General features: G+C 43.6%; 1 protein-coding gene across 2 annotated transcripts in view; it reads left to right on the top strand.

Moving 5' to 3' along the window:
* acaca (acetyl-CoA carboxylase alpha) overlaps positions 1-16,822 on the top strand; it is a 206,279-nt gene that overhangs the window by 97,537 nt on the left and 91,920 nt on the right. For both annotated transcript variants that reach the window (XM_068008235.1, XM_068008234.1), the window contains 4 exons: positions 970-1,125; positions 3,422-3,625; positions 7,838-7,993; positions 10,060-10,200. In XM_068008235.1, the coding sequence (XP_067864336.1) occupies positions 970-1,125; positions 3,422-3,625; positions 7,838-7,993; positions 10,060-10,200 (657 nt within the window). The remainder of the gene's footprint in view (positions 1-969; positions 1,126-3,421; positions 3,626-7,837; positions 7,994-10,059; positions 10,201-16,822) is intronic.

Raw genomic sequence — 16,822 nt, 5'->3', positions numbered from 1 at the left:
CCACTTGCCTGGATGAGTTCAGCTCCAACAACACTCAAGAAGCTCGACACCATCCAGGATAAAGCACCCTGCTTGATTGGCACCCCATCCACCACCCTAAACATTCACTCCCTTCACTAGCGCACAATGGCTGCAGTGTGTACCATCCACAGGATGCACTGCAGCGACTCGCCAAGGCTTCTTCGACAGCACCTCCCAAACCCGCGACCTCTACCACCTAGAAGGACAAGAGCAGCAGGCACGTGGGAACACCACCACCTGCAGTTTCCCCTCCAAGTCACACACCATCCTGACTTGGAAATATATCGCCATTCCTTCATCGTCGCTGGGTCAAAATCCTGGAACTCCCTTCCATCAGCACTGTGGGAGAACCTTCACCACATGGACTGCAGCGGTTCAAGAAGCCGCTCACCACCACCTTCTCCAGGGCAATTAGGGATGGGCAATAAATGCCGGCCTCGACAGCGACGCCCACATCCCATGAACGAATTTTTAAAAAAACTGTTAACATGCCAGTAGAGACGGTTCCATCATTGTGTCAGATCCATTGTACTGCGTGCAGATTTCGCAAAAACATACAATCATGATCTTAAATCAATTGCATTTGCAACTTTGTCAGTCTGGAATCAGAATAACCGACCCAACACAACTGCCATCGTCAGCGCTTTCCCATCAGAGACACTCGAGGGCAACTACCTTCCAAAGGGAGTTTGGCATCAATGGCATTGGCGCAAGTCATTTACGATAAGGGTAAAAGAACCATAAATGTCACGTTCCAATGATGCTGTGGCGGAAGAGTAGATTGTGTTAATGAACTATTAATTGTTCTGGTTTGAGCTTTCTTATATGAGGCGTTCAGGCTATGTTAGATGTTATGTGGCCCTAGATGTAGTTTTAGATTTCTTTTTAAAGAGGTATTTTAGTAAAACAGTCAAAGAACTTTTACACTGATATTAACCTTGCCTGCAGGAAGCCTCCTTTGAGTATCTGCAGAATGAGGGAGAACGTTTGCTGCTGGAGGCTATGGATGAGCTGGAAGTGGCATTTAACAACACTAATGTTCGAACAGATTGCAACCATATCTTCCTCAACTTTGTTCCCACTGTCATCATGGATCCATCAAAGGTAGGTGCTGTCTTTTGAATTTCTCAGCAAAGATTTGACAAAGTGGAGAAATAAATCTGTGATGGTTTGTGGGATGATGTATCGCAACAATTTCACACCCTCAGTGAGGGGATGAACCACCTCTGCTGGTGGCCAGGTTAAGTGTTATCAGCTTGAGAGATGCTGCAACATTTGTGGAATGGCACAGGTGACAAAAGAACTTGCATTAAAAAAATACACTGCACCCTGTCAGCAGATCAATAATGTTTTGTGTTGGCAAGAAGGGGTGCTGCATGGGGAGCTGTTCCTATTTGTATAATGTCCTGTCACTAATAATGTGATATCACATCCTTCTATTTAAAGAATTTTTTTCTTAGCTAAATTTTAAATTTAGGAGTAGAAGCTGTTGTTGCAATACCTTGGAGAGCTTGCTGCATTGTAGTCTGTTCCCAGTTGAGGCTGACTGTTCCTGACCACCCTGAAATCAAATCAGCCCCAGATCATCTTGTAACATAATCCTGTTACATTTGGCGCTTTCAGTGGCTCAGTGGGTAAATGCAACGTGTGAAGTGGTACTGTGCCTTGCTCAACAGAAGGTCTCCAATTCGATCTCTGCTCAGTTAGCTGATCTCATCCAGGTAGTAGTTGGGATGCTTCAACAGCCCCAACATGCATGGGCTAAGTGGAAAAACTTGGGCAGAGATCCCGGTTCTGATTGCTATCCAATAACCACCACCCCACACACCTGCCCTTGACATCAAGGCAGCATTTGACAGAGTGTGGCACCAAGGAGCCCTAGTAAAATTGAAATCAGTGGGAATCAGGGGGAAAACCCTCCAGTGGCTGGAGTCATATCTAGCACAAAGGAAGATGGTAGTGGTTGTTGGAGGCCAATCATCTCAGCCCCAGGACATTGCTGCAGGAGTTCCTCAAGGCAGTGTTCTAGGCCCAACCATCTTCAGCTGCTTCATCAATGACCTTCCCTCCATCATAAGGTCAGAAATGGGGATGTTCGCTGATGATTGCACAGTGTTCAGTTCCATTCGCAACCCCTCAGATAATGAAGCAGTCTGAGCCCGCATGCAGCAAGACCTGGACAACACCCAGGCTTGGGCTGATAAGTGGCAAGTAACATTCGCGCCAGACAAGTACCAGGCAATGACCATCTCCAACAAGAGAGAGTCTAACCACCTTCCGTTGACATTCAACGGCATTACCATCACCGAATCCCCCACCATCAACATCCTGGGGGGTCACCATTGACCAGAAACTTAACCAGACCAGCCATATAAATACTGTGGCTACAAGAGCAGGTCAGAGGCTGGGTATTCTACGGCGAGTGACTCACCTCCTGACTCCCCAAAGCCTTTCCACCATCTACAAGGCACAAGTCAGGAGTGTGATGGAATACTCTCCACTTTCCTGGATGAGTTCAGCTCCAACAACACTCAAGAAGCTCGACACCATCCAGGACAAAGCAGCCCGCTTGATTGGCACCCCATCCACCACCCTAAACATTCACTCCCTTCACCACCGGCGCATTGTGGCTGCAGTGTGTACCATCCACAGGAAGCACTGCAGCAACTCGCCAAGGCTTCTTCGACAGCACCTCCCAAACCCGCGACCTCTACCACCTAGAAGGACAAGAGCAGCAGGTACGTGGGAACAACACCACCTGCAGGTTCCCATCCAAGTCACACACCATCCCGACTTGGAAATATATCACCGTTCCTTCATCGTTGCTGGGTCAAAATCCTGGAGCTCCCTTCCTAACGGCACTGTGGGAGAACCTTCACCACATGGACTGCAGCGGTTCAAGAAGGCGGCTCATCACCACCTTCTCATGGGCAATTAGGGATGGGCAATAAATGCTGGCCTTGCCAGCGACGCCCACATCCCATGAACGATTAAAAAAAAACCCACATCCTCCCAGCCCTGCAGGAAGGTGCCAGTTTTGGCTGAGGACAGGTTTCGGCCCTCAATCAAATAGCCTGTCGACGCTTACTGTCCAGGTTCACAATTTAATAATGGTCACTTGGGCATGGTAACTGGAGGGCTGTTGGGACCATGGCATCCTACTTGAGCACAAGGCACGACCTTCAGGAGATGGGGAGAGAAAATTATGAGGGGACAGATTGATGTCATTTCTGAAAGAGTGTGCAGAACCTGAATATAATAGTGTTTGATGCAGTTGGTATGTTATAACTTGCATTGGGTGCAGTCTATGTGTTAGCACTGTGGCTATTTCAGTAATGTTGAGATGAAAGCCCGTGATGGATGAGGGTCCTATGTGTTCCATTTCTTTTCCTTCCTCCAGATAGAAGAGTCTGTGCGCAGCATGGTGATGCGATATGGAAGTCGTCTCTGGAAGCTGCGCGTGCTTCAGGCTGAGTTGAAAATAAATATTCGCTTGACGCCCACTGGGAAGGCTATTCCAATTAGGCTCTTCCTGACCAACGAGTCGGGTTACTACTTGGACATCAGCCTGTACAAGGAAGTGACGAACTCCAGGACTGGACAGGTATGAGAAGTTAACTACAAACTAGCTTAAATAATGGAAGTTAGTGTTTTGTTTTCTGAAGCTTGTTGAAAAAGTGCTGCAAAGAGAGGCATCAGCCTAGATATTCCACTTTTGTGGAATTGGGGTGTATCCGTCCATCGACACCTGGCCGATTTTCTGGCCTTTGAGTCATTTGCCTAATTTTAGTGGGAAGTCCGACTGGATTTAGGGTGGAGATTCATTGCGGGAGAGCCCTATTGCCTAACTGCTGCTGGTGTAAATGCAAAAAAAAAATCATTTTAAACATGTTCTAGAATTTTGTGCCGAAGCCTGAACAGGAGAGGGTGGGAGAGAGTGAAAAATAGGGTGGGTTAGGGTGCAGGACCTAAGGCACAGTCAAAGAAAAGGGTGTTGAGCAGGTTTTTAAAAGCATGGAGGGAAGTGGCATGGTGGATAGAAGTTGGCAGGGAGATCCAGTGGGCTGGAACCTAGTGGCTGAACAAGTAGCCACCAGTGGTGAAGTGGAGGGAGCAGGAGATGAAGAGATGCCCAGTGTTAGAGGAGCAGCCAGTGCGTGAGGGAACATTAAGCTGGAGAAGATAACTGTCACGTAAGGCCACTGAGTGATTTGAGAGCGAGGATGAGAATTTTGAAGTCAGCTCATTGGGATACGGAGAGCCACTGGAACATGGATGGAATGAGGTGGATGGGAGTACCGGACTTAGTGTGGATGAGGTATGTGGGCTGCAGAAATTTGAATGTGCTGAACCTTGTGGAGGATTGAGGCAGGGATGGTGGCAAGGAAATCATTAGAGAAGTCAGGTGAAGGTGAAGGGTTTTGGAGACAGATGGGGAAAGGAAGAGGCGGAGATGGAAGAAAGCAGTCCTGCTATTGGACTGCATGTGGGGAAGGAAGCTGAGCTCAGAGTTGGGCAGTATGCCAAGATTCCACAACTTGATTTAGCCTGATGTGACAGCCGGAGAGGCTGATAGTCACGGCATGTACAAGTGATGGCGGGTGCCAAAAGGGAACGGCTTCGGCTTCGGCTTCACCAACATTAAGCTGGAGGAGATGTTTACTCATCTGGGTCTTGATGACAGGCAGGCAATAGGAGTGTAGCAACAGTTATTGGATGAATGAGGCAGAGAGGCAGTTCTGGGTTTCATCAGCACACATATGGAAGCAGAATCTGTGCTTCTGGATAATGTTGCCAAGTGGTAGCATTTAGATGGTAAAGAGGAGAGACCTGTGGGGTGATGAACCTTTATAAAACACTGATTTGACCACAACTGGAGTATTGTGTCCAGTTCTGTGCACCGCACTTTAGGAAAGATGTGAAGGCCTTAGAGAGGGTCCAGAAGAGATTTACTTGAATGATTCCAGGAATGAGGGACTTTAGTTACATGGACAGACTGGAGAAGCTGGGGTGGTTCTCCTTGGAACAGAGAAGGTTGAGAGGAGATTTGATAGAGGTATTTAAAATCATGAAGGGTCTAGACAGAATAGATAGAGAAACTGTTCCCATTGGCAGAAGGGTCAAGAACCAGAGGACATAGATTTAAGGTAATTGGCAAAAGAACCAAAGGTGAGATGAGGAAAAACTTTTTCACACAGTGAATGGTTAGGATCTGGAATGCACTGCCAGGAGCCAGATTCAATTGTGGTTTTCAAAAGGGAACTGGATAAGTACTTGAAAGGAAAAAAATTGCGGGGCTACGTGGATAGGACGGGGGAGTGGGACTGGCTGGATTGCTCTTGCATAGAGCCAGCATGGACTCGATGGGCCGAATGGCCTCCTTCCCTGCTGTAACCTTTCTATGATTCTATACACCAGAGATGACTGTGCAGATAGAGGAGGAGATGCTGTTTGAGGCGATAAAGTACCTATATTGCAACAAATTTAAGTGGAACCGGGAAAGGTCAGTGGCATAGCAGTGGATTGCAAAAGACAGAAAGGTGGAATAGTCCATGGTGTTGGAGGCAGAGAAGGCTAGAGAGATGAGGAAAGACAGAGAGCCTTGGTTGCAGACACACAAAATGTCATTTATGACTTTAACCAATGCAGTTTCACACTGGGCAGGGCAAAAACCAGATTGGAGTAAAGAGAGGTGGGAGTGTAGTTGCATTTAGAGTTTTTTCTGATGTTAGAGTAGTGAGTAGTTTTGACCAAAGAGAATGAGTAATAGTACAGCTTGAGGTGATTCAGATAGATCTGGCAATGAACAACCAAGCTGTTCAAATGGCAAGTGCATTTGAGCTTTATGGCCTGTTCATCAGAGGCTGTAGAGGTAGCTGTTATACTAGGCAGAGTGGTGAGGCTAAGAGCCTACCCTACATCTGAGGGAGAAAAGAGCATTGAAGGTGAAAGCGATATGGTTGTGGAGAAGATCAACAGGGGCATTGGTGACATCATGGGTGGCAAGCCAGGGGAGGAGAAGAGCAGAATTTGAGAGAATGCTTGGGAGTATGTGGTATGGTGTTTCTTCCCAAGAGTGAAAGGTGACAGTGGAAGGGTTCGTGGCAGGCTGAGTTAAAGATCACCAGGTTAAACCCGAGCCTTTCTGCCCTACAACACAATAGCCCAGAACATCAATCAATGCTGCCCTACCCCGTAAGCCCACATTGCAAATGTGTTATGATAGTGCTCCAATTCCCCAACCACTGATAAAATAATTGTCATCCCCTCTTTATAAAAATATACATCTTATTTTCTCTTAAACCAACCTGGTATCCATCAATTTAATTTCTGAATATTTGAGAAGCTGAAGGATTCTATTATGAAAAAGAAAAGTTGAATTCTGCTTTTTGTAATTTGCAGCCTGACCTTTTCTTTGATATTCTTCTGATTGAGTTTATGATAATGAAATTACTGAGTGTACGTCCAACAGCCACAGCTGGGGGAAATGGGGGCAAAAGGAGTGATTTAATCTTCTGTGTTCTCTTAGTGGTACCTGCTATTCTTAACTACAGTTGCTGTGGCTCTTTGTAAAGCTTGATTACATTAACTCATATCACAATGGCTTCAAGGCAAGCCCTTTCTTGTCAGTAAATAATGCCACGACTTGTTTTTTTTTGTAATTGTGTGGAATAAGACTTTTTCATGGTGCAAACTTTCATTTTCATTATGTATTGTAAATGACAAAAGAGGTCAGAGAAATGACTACTAGGTAATACAGTGGTAGAGGAGATTAGAATGTTTGTGTGGGTAACCTCTGGTAGCCTTTGGAAAGATTCCTCGGAGACCACTCGTACGCATGATTGATTGCTTTCGAGGCTGGCTGTTGATGAAAGATACAGCAGCAACAACAGCGATGGATTATGGCAGGGATGCCTATCGTGGCTCCTTCAGAGACACACCGCTAATCCCCAACATGCAACACGCGGCAACTTATCACGGTGTGCTTCGATGCATGCTCAAGAAAAACCCACGGTCCGACTTGCGAAGGAGCAGAATGCAATAATAAGAGAGAGAAAAAACCATGGTGAAATCTGAACAAAAAAGCAGAACATACTGGAAATGTACAGCAGGTTGATTAGCATAAGGATGCGTTCATGTTTTGTAGACTGAATTCTGTTGAAGGATTGTGAAGGAACGATTAATCTGTCTTTCTCTTTCAGAAGCTATTCAAATTCTTGTGCACACTCAACACACTCTGTTTTGAAAGCAGAATTACAATATTGCACTTTTAAGCATGATTTGATAAACATAATCCTATTTCTATACAATGCTAGCAAAAATAGCCAGTAACTCTGTTGCACATGCATGTATCCTGTACTACAGGAGCCCATAACTAAAGAGTAGAAATGCTGCCTTAATTTCTTAAAGCAGTCACCTAATAAAGGTGGAGAATTTCTGAATCTCGAAGTATTCAGAGTGCAGCACAGCAAATGACTAGTTTTAATCTGGCTCAAATCTGACTAATAATTGTAGTGCTCCAATTAACTTGTTTTCAGCACCATTCAGTTTAGACATTCTAGAATGTAAAGTAATGTGAATTTGAGCCTGATTTGTGTTTGAGAATGTCACTCCGGAAGAATGGGGAAAGCAAATTCCATTGGCTCCCCCACACAAAAAGGTGCCGCCATTACCCTAAATAATAATGTTACTTCATGTTCAAAAGGACTGACAGAATGAGCTTCTGTTCAGGATAAGGGAGCTGATATATTTATAAAACAGGTGACTGTCTATTACAGAATAAAAATCCTTCACCTTTTCTGTCCTCTGATAACAGATCATGTTTCAGGCCTATGGGGATAAACAGGGACCATTACATGGAATGCTGATCAACACACCCTATGTTACCAAAGACTTACTGCAGTCCAAAAGATTTCAAGCCCAGTCCCTTGGAACGACATACGTGTATGACTTGCCTGAAATGTTCCGACAGGTAAATCCGGCACTTTGGAATGCTGCTGTTTTTGTTATGGTGACTTTATTATGTGATGTAGGTTTGAGTTGAAACAGTTGTATTTGGGTTTGTTGGAGGCACAGAGTATAATGAATCTCTGAGTGCATTATAGGATTTGCCATTGAGTCGAGGTGTTTAGGTGACACCAGCAGGTTTTTATAAATGTATTCTGAACCTTGAGATGATTATTATGGCCCAAATAATATTCCCTGGTGTCAATTCTTCTATACTGCAAAATCCTTCTCTATAAAATCCTGGAACTCCCTACCGAACAGCACTGTGGGAGAACCTTCACCACACAGACTGCAGCGGTTCAAGAAGGCGGCTCACCACCACCTTCTCGAGGGCAATTAGGGATGGGCAATAAATGCTGGCCTTACCAACGACGCCCACATCCCATGAATAAATTTTTAAAAATATTTTATTTGTTGTAATAATTTCCATTTTTTGATCTGTCTGTGTACATTTTGTTCAATTTGTGTTTTAAAATGACTGACCTTCACGCCATGTTGATTTGTAATAACGGGTGGTTGCTTTGTGATGAGATATCTTCATTAAACTTGACTGTAGGGTAGGGGATAGACCATGTCTTCAGTTCGATTATATGTTGGTTAAAGGGAAACTATTTGATGGTTAAGTATTCTACTGAATTGGCACCTAATTTCTTCTGATGGCAGAGCAGGTTTATTAAATGAGTACCTGAGCCATGCAGACCATGCTGTTAGCTAAATGGCAATTCCTGTCAAGGCTCACATAAGAATAATGGCCATTTTTGGGAATTGCTATTGAGCATATTTGCCATGGAACTGTACCAGTGCAAGAAGCCTCGAGGATTGGTAAAAATTGGCAAGGGGGGGAAATTCAAAATGTTATAAAGATGTCTGTACTTTGATGTTTCTCAGTCCTGCATAGAACTATAGAAATTTCCAGCACAGAAGGAGGCCACTTGGTTTATAGTGTCTATGCTGGACCTTAGTTTGAGCAATCCAAAATTAACCCCACTGCCCTCCCCTCTATCTATAGCCTTGCAAATTTCTCTGCTTCAAATAATTATTGAATTTTCCTATAAAAGTAGCTAAGCATTTCATGCTGCAACAACACTGTAAAGAAATTTTTCCTAATCTTCTTGCTCTGTGACAATTCTAAATTGATGATCACTAACTCCTTTAACTGAGGAAATGTTCTTTCCCTATTCAGTTTGCCAAAACCCTTCATGATTTTAAAAACCTCCTCTTAGCCTTCTCTGGTCAAATGGAAACAGTTCCAGTATCTTAAGTTTCTTCATAACTATTGTTTCCCATCTCTGATGAAGCTATGCTGTGACCACCAGATAGTGTTTTGCAAACTTTAAAAATTCTAGTTCAAGCTCGTCTGGGAGGAGGTGCTAAGTGTAGAGCCACTCTTGAGGTGACATTGTGAAGTTCTATTCCATTGATGCCTTAAAAGTAATTGGCTCCTCAGTCGTGATGTAGTTAGAGCAGAACTTCATGATATCATCTTAAGGGTATTTTGTTTCTCATCACTTTTCTCCCCGAATGTGTTGACTCCTTGCTGGGTGACGATTATACTCCAGTACCACCTCCAAGCAGACATGTGTAAGTCTCCACAGTGACCAGGATATTTTACTGTCGAGGCGTTACAGCTGATTCCAATCCTCTTCTCACCTGACATCCACATGTGCACTACCAGTAGGCGTCACTGACTAGTGATGTGGAGCCAGGTGCCTTAGTTGATTATTTCCTCTCCTATCCAATGTCAGTTGTAGCATCCCTACTGTCTCCCAGGCTGACATCCGCTCATGGGGAGTTCTAAACAAAATGTCCAGTTCTAGGCTGTCTCTACCTAAAACTTAAAAGGGAAATAATGGGACAAATGAGAAACATCACCTAAGTAATTCATAAATACTTTTACAACATATAGCATTATACAACAGCTCCTTAGAATGCATTTATGTATTCTTTAAATATTTATGTGCAAAATCTCACCATTCTTTTTAACTTTGTATCTTTTTAACATTCTTTTTGTTGTTGAATTTTTTTTTAAAGTCTTTAATCAAACTATGGGTCTCTATGGAAGTGCAGGCCTATTTACCCTCCACACCTACGGAGCTAGTGACATTTACCGAACTGGTACTGGACAGTCAAGGTCAGCTAGTACAGATGAACAGACTTCCCGGAGGCAATGAGGTAAGTGTAAAGAAACTTGAAAGTATGCTGCAGCTGGAATCCTGGTATTTATCTCATGTCAGATCACGAGCCCACAGCCACTTAGCCAAGAAATGGTAATGTCTGGATAATTGGATCAGTTCATTCAGGTGCTGTTTGTGGGATCTTGTTGAGCACAAATGGGTTGCCACAGTTGCCAATATTACAATCAGTGACTCAACTTCAAAAAGTAACTCATTGTTTGTAATGTTCTTTGGGATGTCCTGAGAATGCGAAAGGAGCTATAAATACGCAAGTTTCTTCTTTAATAGTACAGAAAGATTATGCTGCCTGTGTTTGATCACAATTTGCATTATTTGCCTTTGTCACGATTGACCACGCTATTCTCCTCCAACGCCTCTCCGCTGTTGTCCAGCTGAGTGGGACTGCCCTTGCTTGGTTCCACCCGTATCTATCCAGTCATAGCCAGGGAATCTCCTGAAAATGCCTTCTCTTCAGGCCCCCAAGGATCTATCCTTGGCCCCCTTCTATTTCCCATCTACATGCTGCCCCTCGGCGACATCATCCAAAGACAAGATATCAGGTTCCAAATGACGCTAACGACACCCAGCTCTATTTCAACAATCCCTCCCCAGCCACTGTCTCAAGCTGAAACAGACTATTCACAATCTCAGAATCCTATTTGACTCTCAGCTGAGCTTCTGCCCCTAATCGTCGTCTTCACCAAGACCGCCTACTTCCACCTCTGTAAGATCACTTGTCTTTGCTGCTGCCTCAGCCCATCTGTTGCTGAAACCCTCATCCTTGCTTTTGCTACTTCCAGACAACTATTCCAATACTCTCCTGGCCATCGTCCCATCTTCCACCCTACATAAACCTGAGCTCATCTCTGCTGCCCATACTCTAACCTGCACCAAGTCCTGCTCACCCAAAGCCCCCAGTTTGTCTGATTGTGCTCCTGTGCAGCATAGGGACGTTTTCCTACATTATAGGCACTCTACAGATGCAAGTTGCTGTATTAGATGTGGAAAAGGTGAGTGTGGCAAATGTTATAATAATTTCACTTTATGTAATAATTGATTCTTGTATGTATTTTGCCACTATGGGGAAAGATTTCCTTTTAATTTGTAGAGAAGTAAGTGTATTCTTCAACTTGTGCTGATGATTTTGCTACAAAACAGCAACCAGCAGCTATCTTCCCTCTAGGAAATTGAATGTTAATATCCAGCCGGCTCAGTTAGTAGCACTCTCTCCTCACCACGAACAGAAGGTCGTGGGTTCAAGCGCTGCTCCAGAGACTTGAGCACTTAATCTAGGCTGAAACCTCAGTGCAGTACTGAGGGAGCGCTGCATTGTCAGAGGTGCCATCTTTTGGATGAAATGTTAAACCAATGCCCTGTCCGCCTCTTTAGGTGTACATAAAAGATGTTTAAGAAGAGGAGAGCAGTTTAAAATAAAATTGCTGGACTATAACTTGGTGTTGTAAAATTGTTTACAATTAAGAAGAGGAGAGCAGTTCTCCCAGTGTAGTGGCCATCATTTATCTCTCAACTAAGACAGATGTTGTGGTCATTCATCTCTTGATGTTTGTGCACAATTTGACTGCCATGTTAGCCTACATAACAACAGTGACTATAGTTCAAAAGTACTTTATTGTCCGTGAGGTGCTTTGGAAAATCCTGAAGATGTGAAAGGCACAATATAAATACAAGTTTTCTTTTTCCTTACTGCTAGTTTTACTAAAATGTATTTCTTGTGACAGAAAATAATTAATACAATTGAAAAAGAGCGTGTAATTTCCTCTCTGCAATGTTTTAAACTTACTCCAACAAGTTCCTCTCAAGTTCCTGTTTGTGTAATTTAAGTCAGTTGTTAAGTAGTTTATTTTTAATGGCTTTGTTGAAATAGCACAAATTAACTAGTGCCCTAAAAGTACCACAGAGGTAAAATCAAATCCAGTGGGTTTTCTCTGTTGCCTAGCAAAAAAGGATGTTAAAATTACTCTGCTGGTGTGCTGAAGGTGCTGATTCTTTGCTGGGGCCTGGCTCCACAGATGCCAGGAGCTCCCCAGTACCTCACCCAGGTAGCTGATCTTCATGTCTGAACCTTGGCAGTGAGTGCTGGCAAGCTGTTTATCCAAGGGTGGGGAAATGAAAGACCAGACCAATCCTGTTCTCACCTGACATTCGTAAATATGCACTTTCAGCAGAGATTGCCAGTCAACGATCAGGAAAGGGAGCTCTGTTTGATTTTCCCCTCCTTAGCCCAGGGCACTGAGGCAAACTTTATGACCCTCTATCTGAGACCAGTTAATTTGTTTCCATGTTGTAACTTCTATGATTCTATCAGATTTAAGGTGAGAGGGGAGAGATACAAAAGGATCCAGAGGGGCAATTTTTTCACTCAAAGGGTGGTGAGTGTCTGGAACGAGCTGCCAGAGGCAGTAGTAGAGGCGGGTACAATTTTGTCTTTTAAAAAGCATTTGGACAGTTACATGGGGAAGATGGGTATCGAGGGATATGGGCCAAGTGCAGGCAATTGGGACTAGCTTAGTGGTATAAACTGGGCGACATGGACATGTTGGGCCGAAGGGCCTGTTTCCATGTTGTAACTTCTATGATTCTATGATTCTAATTCAGCACAGACCACATATCAAACCTGGGATGTTCGATGTTCCTGCTGTGTACTGATTAGCACCACACCTGGGTGATAGCAAATTTTTGTATTTAAGATCACTGAAAAAAGAACGAACTTCCATTTATATAGTGCCTCTCACAACCAAAGGACGTCCCAAAGCGCTTCACAGCCAATGAAGTACTTTTGAAGTATAGTCACTGATGTAATGGAGGAAACTCGACAGCCAATTTGCGCTCTGCAAGATCCCACAAACAGCAATGAGATAATGACCAGATCATCTGTTTTAGTGATGTTGGTTGAATTTACTATGGTAAATTCCTGGGCAATTGTCCTTTTTCTGAAGAACGTTGTAGTGGGTGGGGGTATTGCTGAGAGGAGTAGTATTTGTGTTTCACAGGACCCTGAGAATACCATCAAATGGGGATATGGTAGGATTTGCTTTCCTGGAACAATGAGAGGAAATGGGCCAAATAATCTTGTGAAAGATTGTCATCTCAAAAGCATTGGAGGCATTGCTGAAATTATATCCATATCGGCAGTGGATTTACAGGCAGTCACCCCCCTGCCCCGCCCAACCTGCCAATTCTGCCCCTCCAGCTTACCATGGTCTCTATATCTTTTTTTGTCTTGGGGCAAAATTTAATTTTTAAATACCAAATTTTGTTTATAATGGTTCCTAAAAGGATTTGCTTCACTGCTTGTGGCATCAGGCACAGTTTGGCAGCTTTGCAAACAATGTTGCATTTTGACTTATATTTTACAAGAAAGGGAAATAAAAATTAAGAAACCAATAATTCAGTTTGAGGTTTTTAAATCTTAGCTGCACAGGATAATTTTCCAATAGTTTCCTCAAACTCTCGACCATTTCCATGTGTGTGTGTGTCTGTGTGGTGCGTTTATGTGTGTGTGTGTCTGTGTCCTTAAGTACATCTTTAATATTAATCCCATGTCCAAGGCTGAGTGCAGTATGCATTGTAAAGGACTCAACCCAGCCGCACAATTTCCATTCTGAGCTACAGTTGATGAAAACTGGGAAAATGGACAATTCCCAAAGGAGGGGGGCTTGCTCCTGGTTGAAATTACCAGCCGCACCGCGCTGCCTGGACTTGAGCATGTACTATTTGCTCTGTCTGGAGCTGTACAAACGGTATATAATGCAGTACTGTAACATCTCAACAACTCCAAAATAGGATTTGGTGTTCTAATTAAAGAGAAAGGCTCCAGGTGGAAAGAACTCATTTATAAAATAGAGTTTAGTTTGTGCCGCCAGTGAAGTAATTAATGAGCAGAGCAGCGTTTTTTGATAGAAAAATCAGAAGGGGAAATAAAATGTAAGTTTAACCCTTCAAAGTTTGCAGGACTTCATCATTTCTGTTTTTTGGTTCCTCCTGTTACCAATGATCTATATTGTACAAAACGATATTACACATGCCGTTACATTGAAATTGCACTTGATATTAGTGACAAATGTGTTCATATGAAATTCCTTTGCTCCCTATTTTGATGAGAGTGTTGACCTGTTTATTTTAAATGGGTTACACTTTTGTTAAAATAGTGGACAGAGGAATTTTGTACAAACACATTCATTGTTAATATGGCACAAGGCAATTTCAACCCAAATGAGAATTGTACCCCTGTTTGGCAGATCACTGTTTACAGGGCAAGCAGAAATAGGAGTCCCTTTAGCCAGCAACACACATGAGCAGGTTTTCTTAACACTATATTCAACATATATCTCCTTTCTATGCTATTATTTAGTTTTAACCAGTTTTTATTTCCTTGGTAATAAAGATTAAAGAAAGGACGAACTTACATTTATATCGATCCTTTCACATCCTCAGGACACCCCAAAGGGCTTCACATTCAATTAAGTACAATTAAGTGTGGTCATTGTTGTTATCTAGGCAGCCAATTTGCACGTGGATAGGTTCCAAAAAAGGCAATGAGATGAATGACCAGATAACCTAATTCTTGGTGTTTGTTGAGGGGTAACTGTTGGCTCGGACACCAGGAGAACTCCCCACTCTTCTTCAAATAGTGCCATGGAATCTTTTACATCCACCTGAACAGGTAGACAGGACCTTGGTTTAAAGTCTCATCCAAAGGTCAACGTCTCTGACAACACAGCACTTGCTCAGTACACTACTGCAATGTCAGACTAGATTATATGTTGAAATCCTAGAGTGTGACTTGAATCCACAATCTTCTGAGCCAAGCTAACCTCTGATATCTCAGTTATTGAATGTACTGTTTAGTTGGTAAGTGTACTGCCTAGCATAGAATTGAGTCATCTAGATGAGGAAGGTCCCAGGTTTGACCTGAGCCTGTGTCGAGTTAGCTGATCTCAGCTAGGGTAGCTGTGAGGGTGCTGTAATTGGCTTCTGTGCCCCCAGGGTAGGGAAGGGTAAATTGGCCACGGTTTCTGTTTCTGCCTGCTTGAAAGTGTGTATGTTTGGATGAAGGCAGAGAATAAGACTGTACTCGATTGTGGTGTCCTCCATGGTCAGGTAGCCTGCTAACACTCGTTGTCTAGGCTCACAAATAAAGAATGGCCACTTGGGTGAGGGACCAGAAAGTGGCTGGACCCTGTGGTACTGTAACTCAGCTTACCTCAGTGCTTTGACAAGAGGAGAGGAGAAATTTCAAGCAGAAGATATATATGTATATTTGTCTCCATCTTTATTCGGCCTGCCGCAGCCAATCAACTCCTTAGCTTCTGAATAACTAGCCACAAGAGAACTGTGCTGTTTGGTTTGTTATTTGCTTTTATTAATTAATTTATTTTTCCTTCCCTGGCTGGGGAACTGCATTCCCTTCCTTGCCAACCCTGCTGAGATCAGGGGCATGATTTTATTGGGGTGGGGGTGGGGGGGATTCCTGCCGGGAAACCCGGAAGTCCGTACGATTTTGACATAAGGATGTCTTTTTTTTTCACTGTTTCCCACCTGACAAGCCAGCCTAATTGACAGGCTGGTCCCAGTCAGACGGGAGAAGAAGAAAGACTAAGTCGTGAACAAGTAAGTGTTGGACTTGGGGGTGGGTCAGAGATCATCGGAGATCATGGGGGGGTGGGGGTCAGAGATCGTGTTTGGGGGATGGGGGAGGGGGTCGATCGAGTTTGTAGGGTCGCTGCAGGTAGGCTTGTTGGGCCTGGGGGATGCACCCCTGCTCCTCCGGGCCCACGAGCTGTGCTATAAAGGCATTTGCCTGCAGTTTCAGGCCTTCTCTCCTCTTCTCATGTGGCGTGAATCAGAAGGCCCAGGAATCCTGGCCCCCAGGGGAAGCCCGCAGCCTCCTTGAAAGCTTTTAATGACCAACCCGCCTCCTGAGAGCGGGTTGGTCGCCTGCCCCTCGTCCCGCCTCCATGAAAACCGGAAGTGGGCGGGTTTTCGATTTTAAAAGTTTTTACTGCCCCTGCCCCCAACCCACCTGTTTTTCCCATTTAAAAACATGCCCCAGGTCTTTAGTCCTGAGAGAATTTCAGGCCCTCTGACGCACTATTTTGAGAACAACAGTATGTTGCAGCACTGGACCACCTGGGTAAAATAACCTCTTGCAATTTGGATTTTTCCAGTGAACAAGTGACATTTGAACTAGATCTTTGAGTACCATCAGGTCCAGATAAACACATAACTAGTTTGCAGAGAAATAATATCTTGGGTCAGGATTATGCTTTTTTTTTTTGAAAAAGGCCAGCTAGAAATATTTGTCCCTTTCAGCTCATTGAATCACTCATGCTGCAATTGAATGTAATGAAAGAAAATCTGATCTTTTACAAGAGGTTAATAATGTTTGAAAGATGATTGACATGTGCTGGACTGACCATATTCTGAGTTCTGCTGAGCAATGAAATAATCAGGGGCCTTTTCTGCTGGATCAGGCCTGTATAGAAAGTGCTGTCATGTTTGGATCAAGTAATAGGAGTTGGGGAAGTGGTTTGATAGATTGAAGTTTGGATCAAGAATGTGTTTATCTACTTTAAATTTAGTTAGTAGTGAAGGATCTT

Source organism: Heptranchias perlo, chromosome 28, assembly GCF_035084215.1.
Source record: "Heptranchias perlo isolate sHepPer1 chromosome 28, sHepPer1.hap1, whole genome shotgun sequence".
In the NCBI taxonomy this organism is placed as follows: Eukaryota; Metazoa; Chordata; class Chondrichthyes; order Hexanchiformes; family Hexanchidae; genus Heptranchias; species Heptranchias perlo.
The sequence above is the reverse complement of the archived record's forward strand: the minus strand, read 5'-3'. Positions and strand labels throughout refer to the sequence as shown.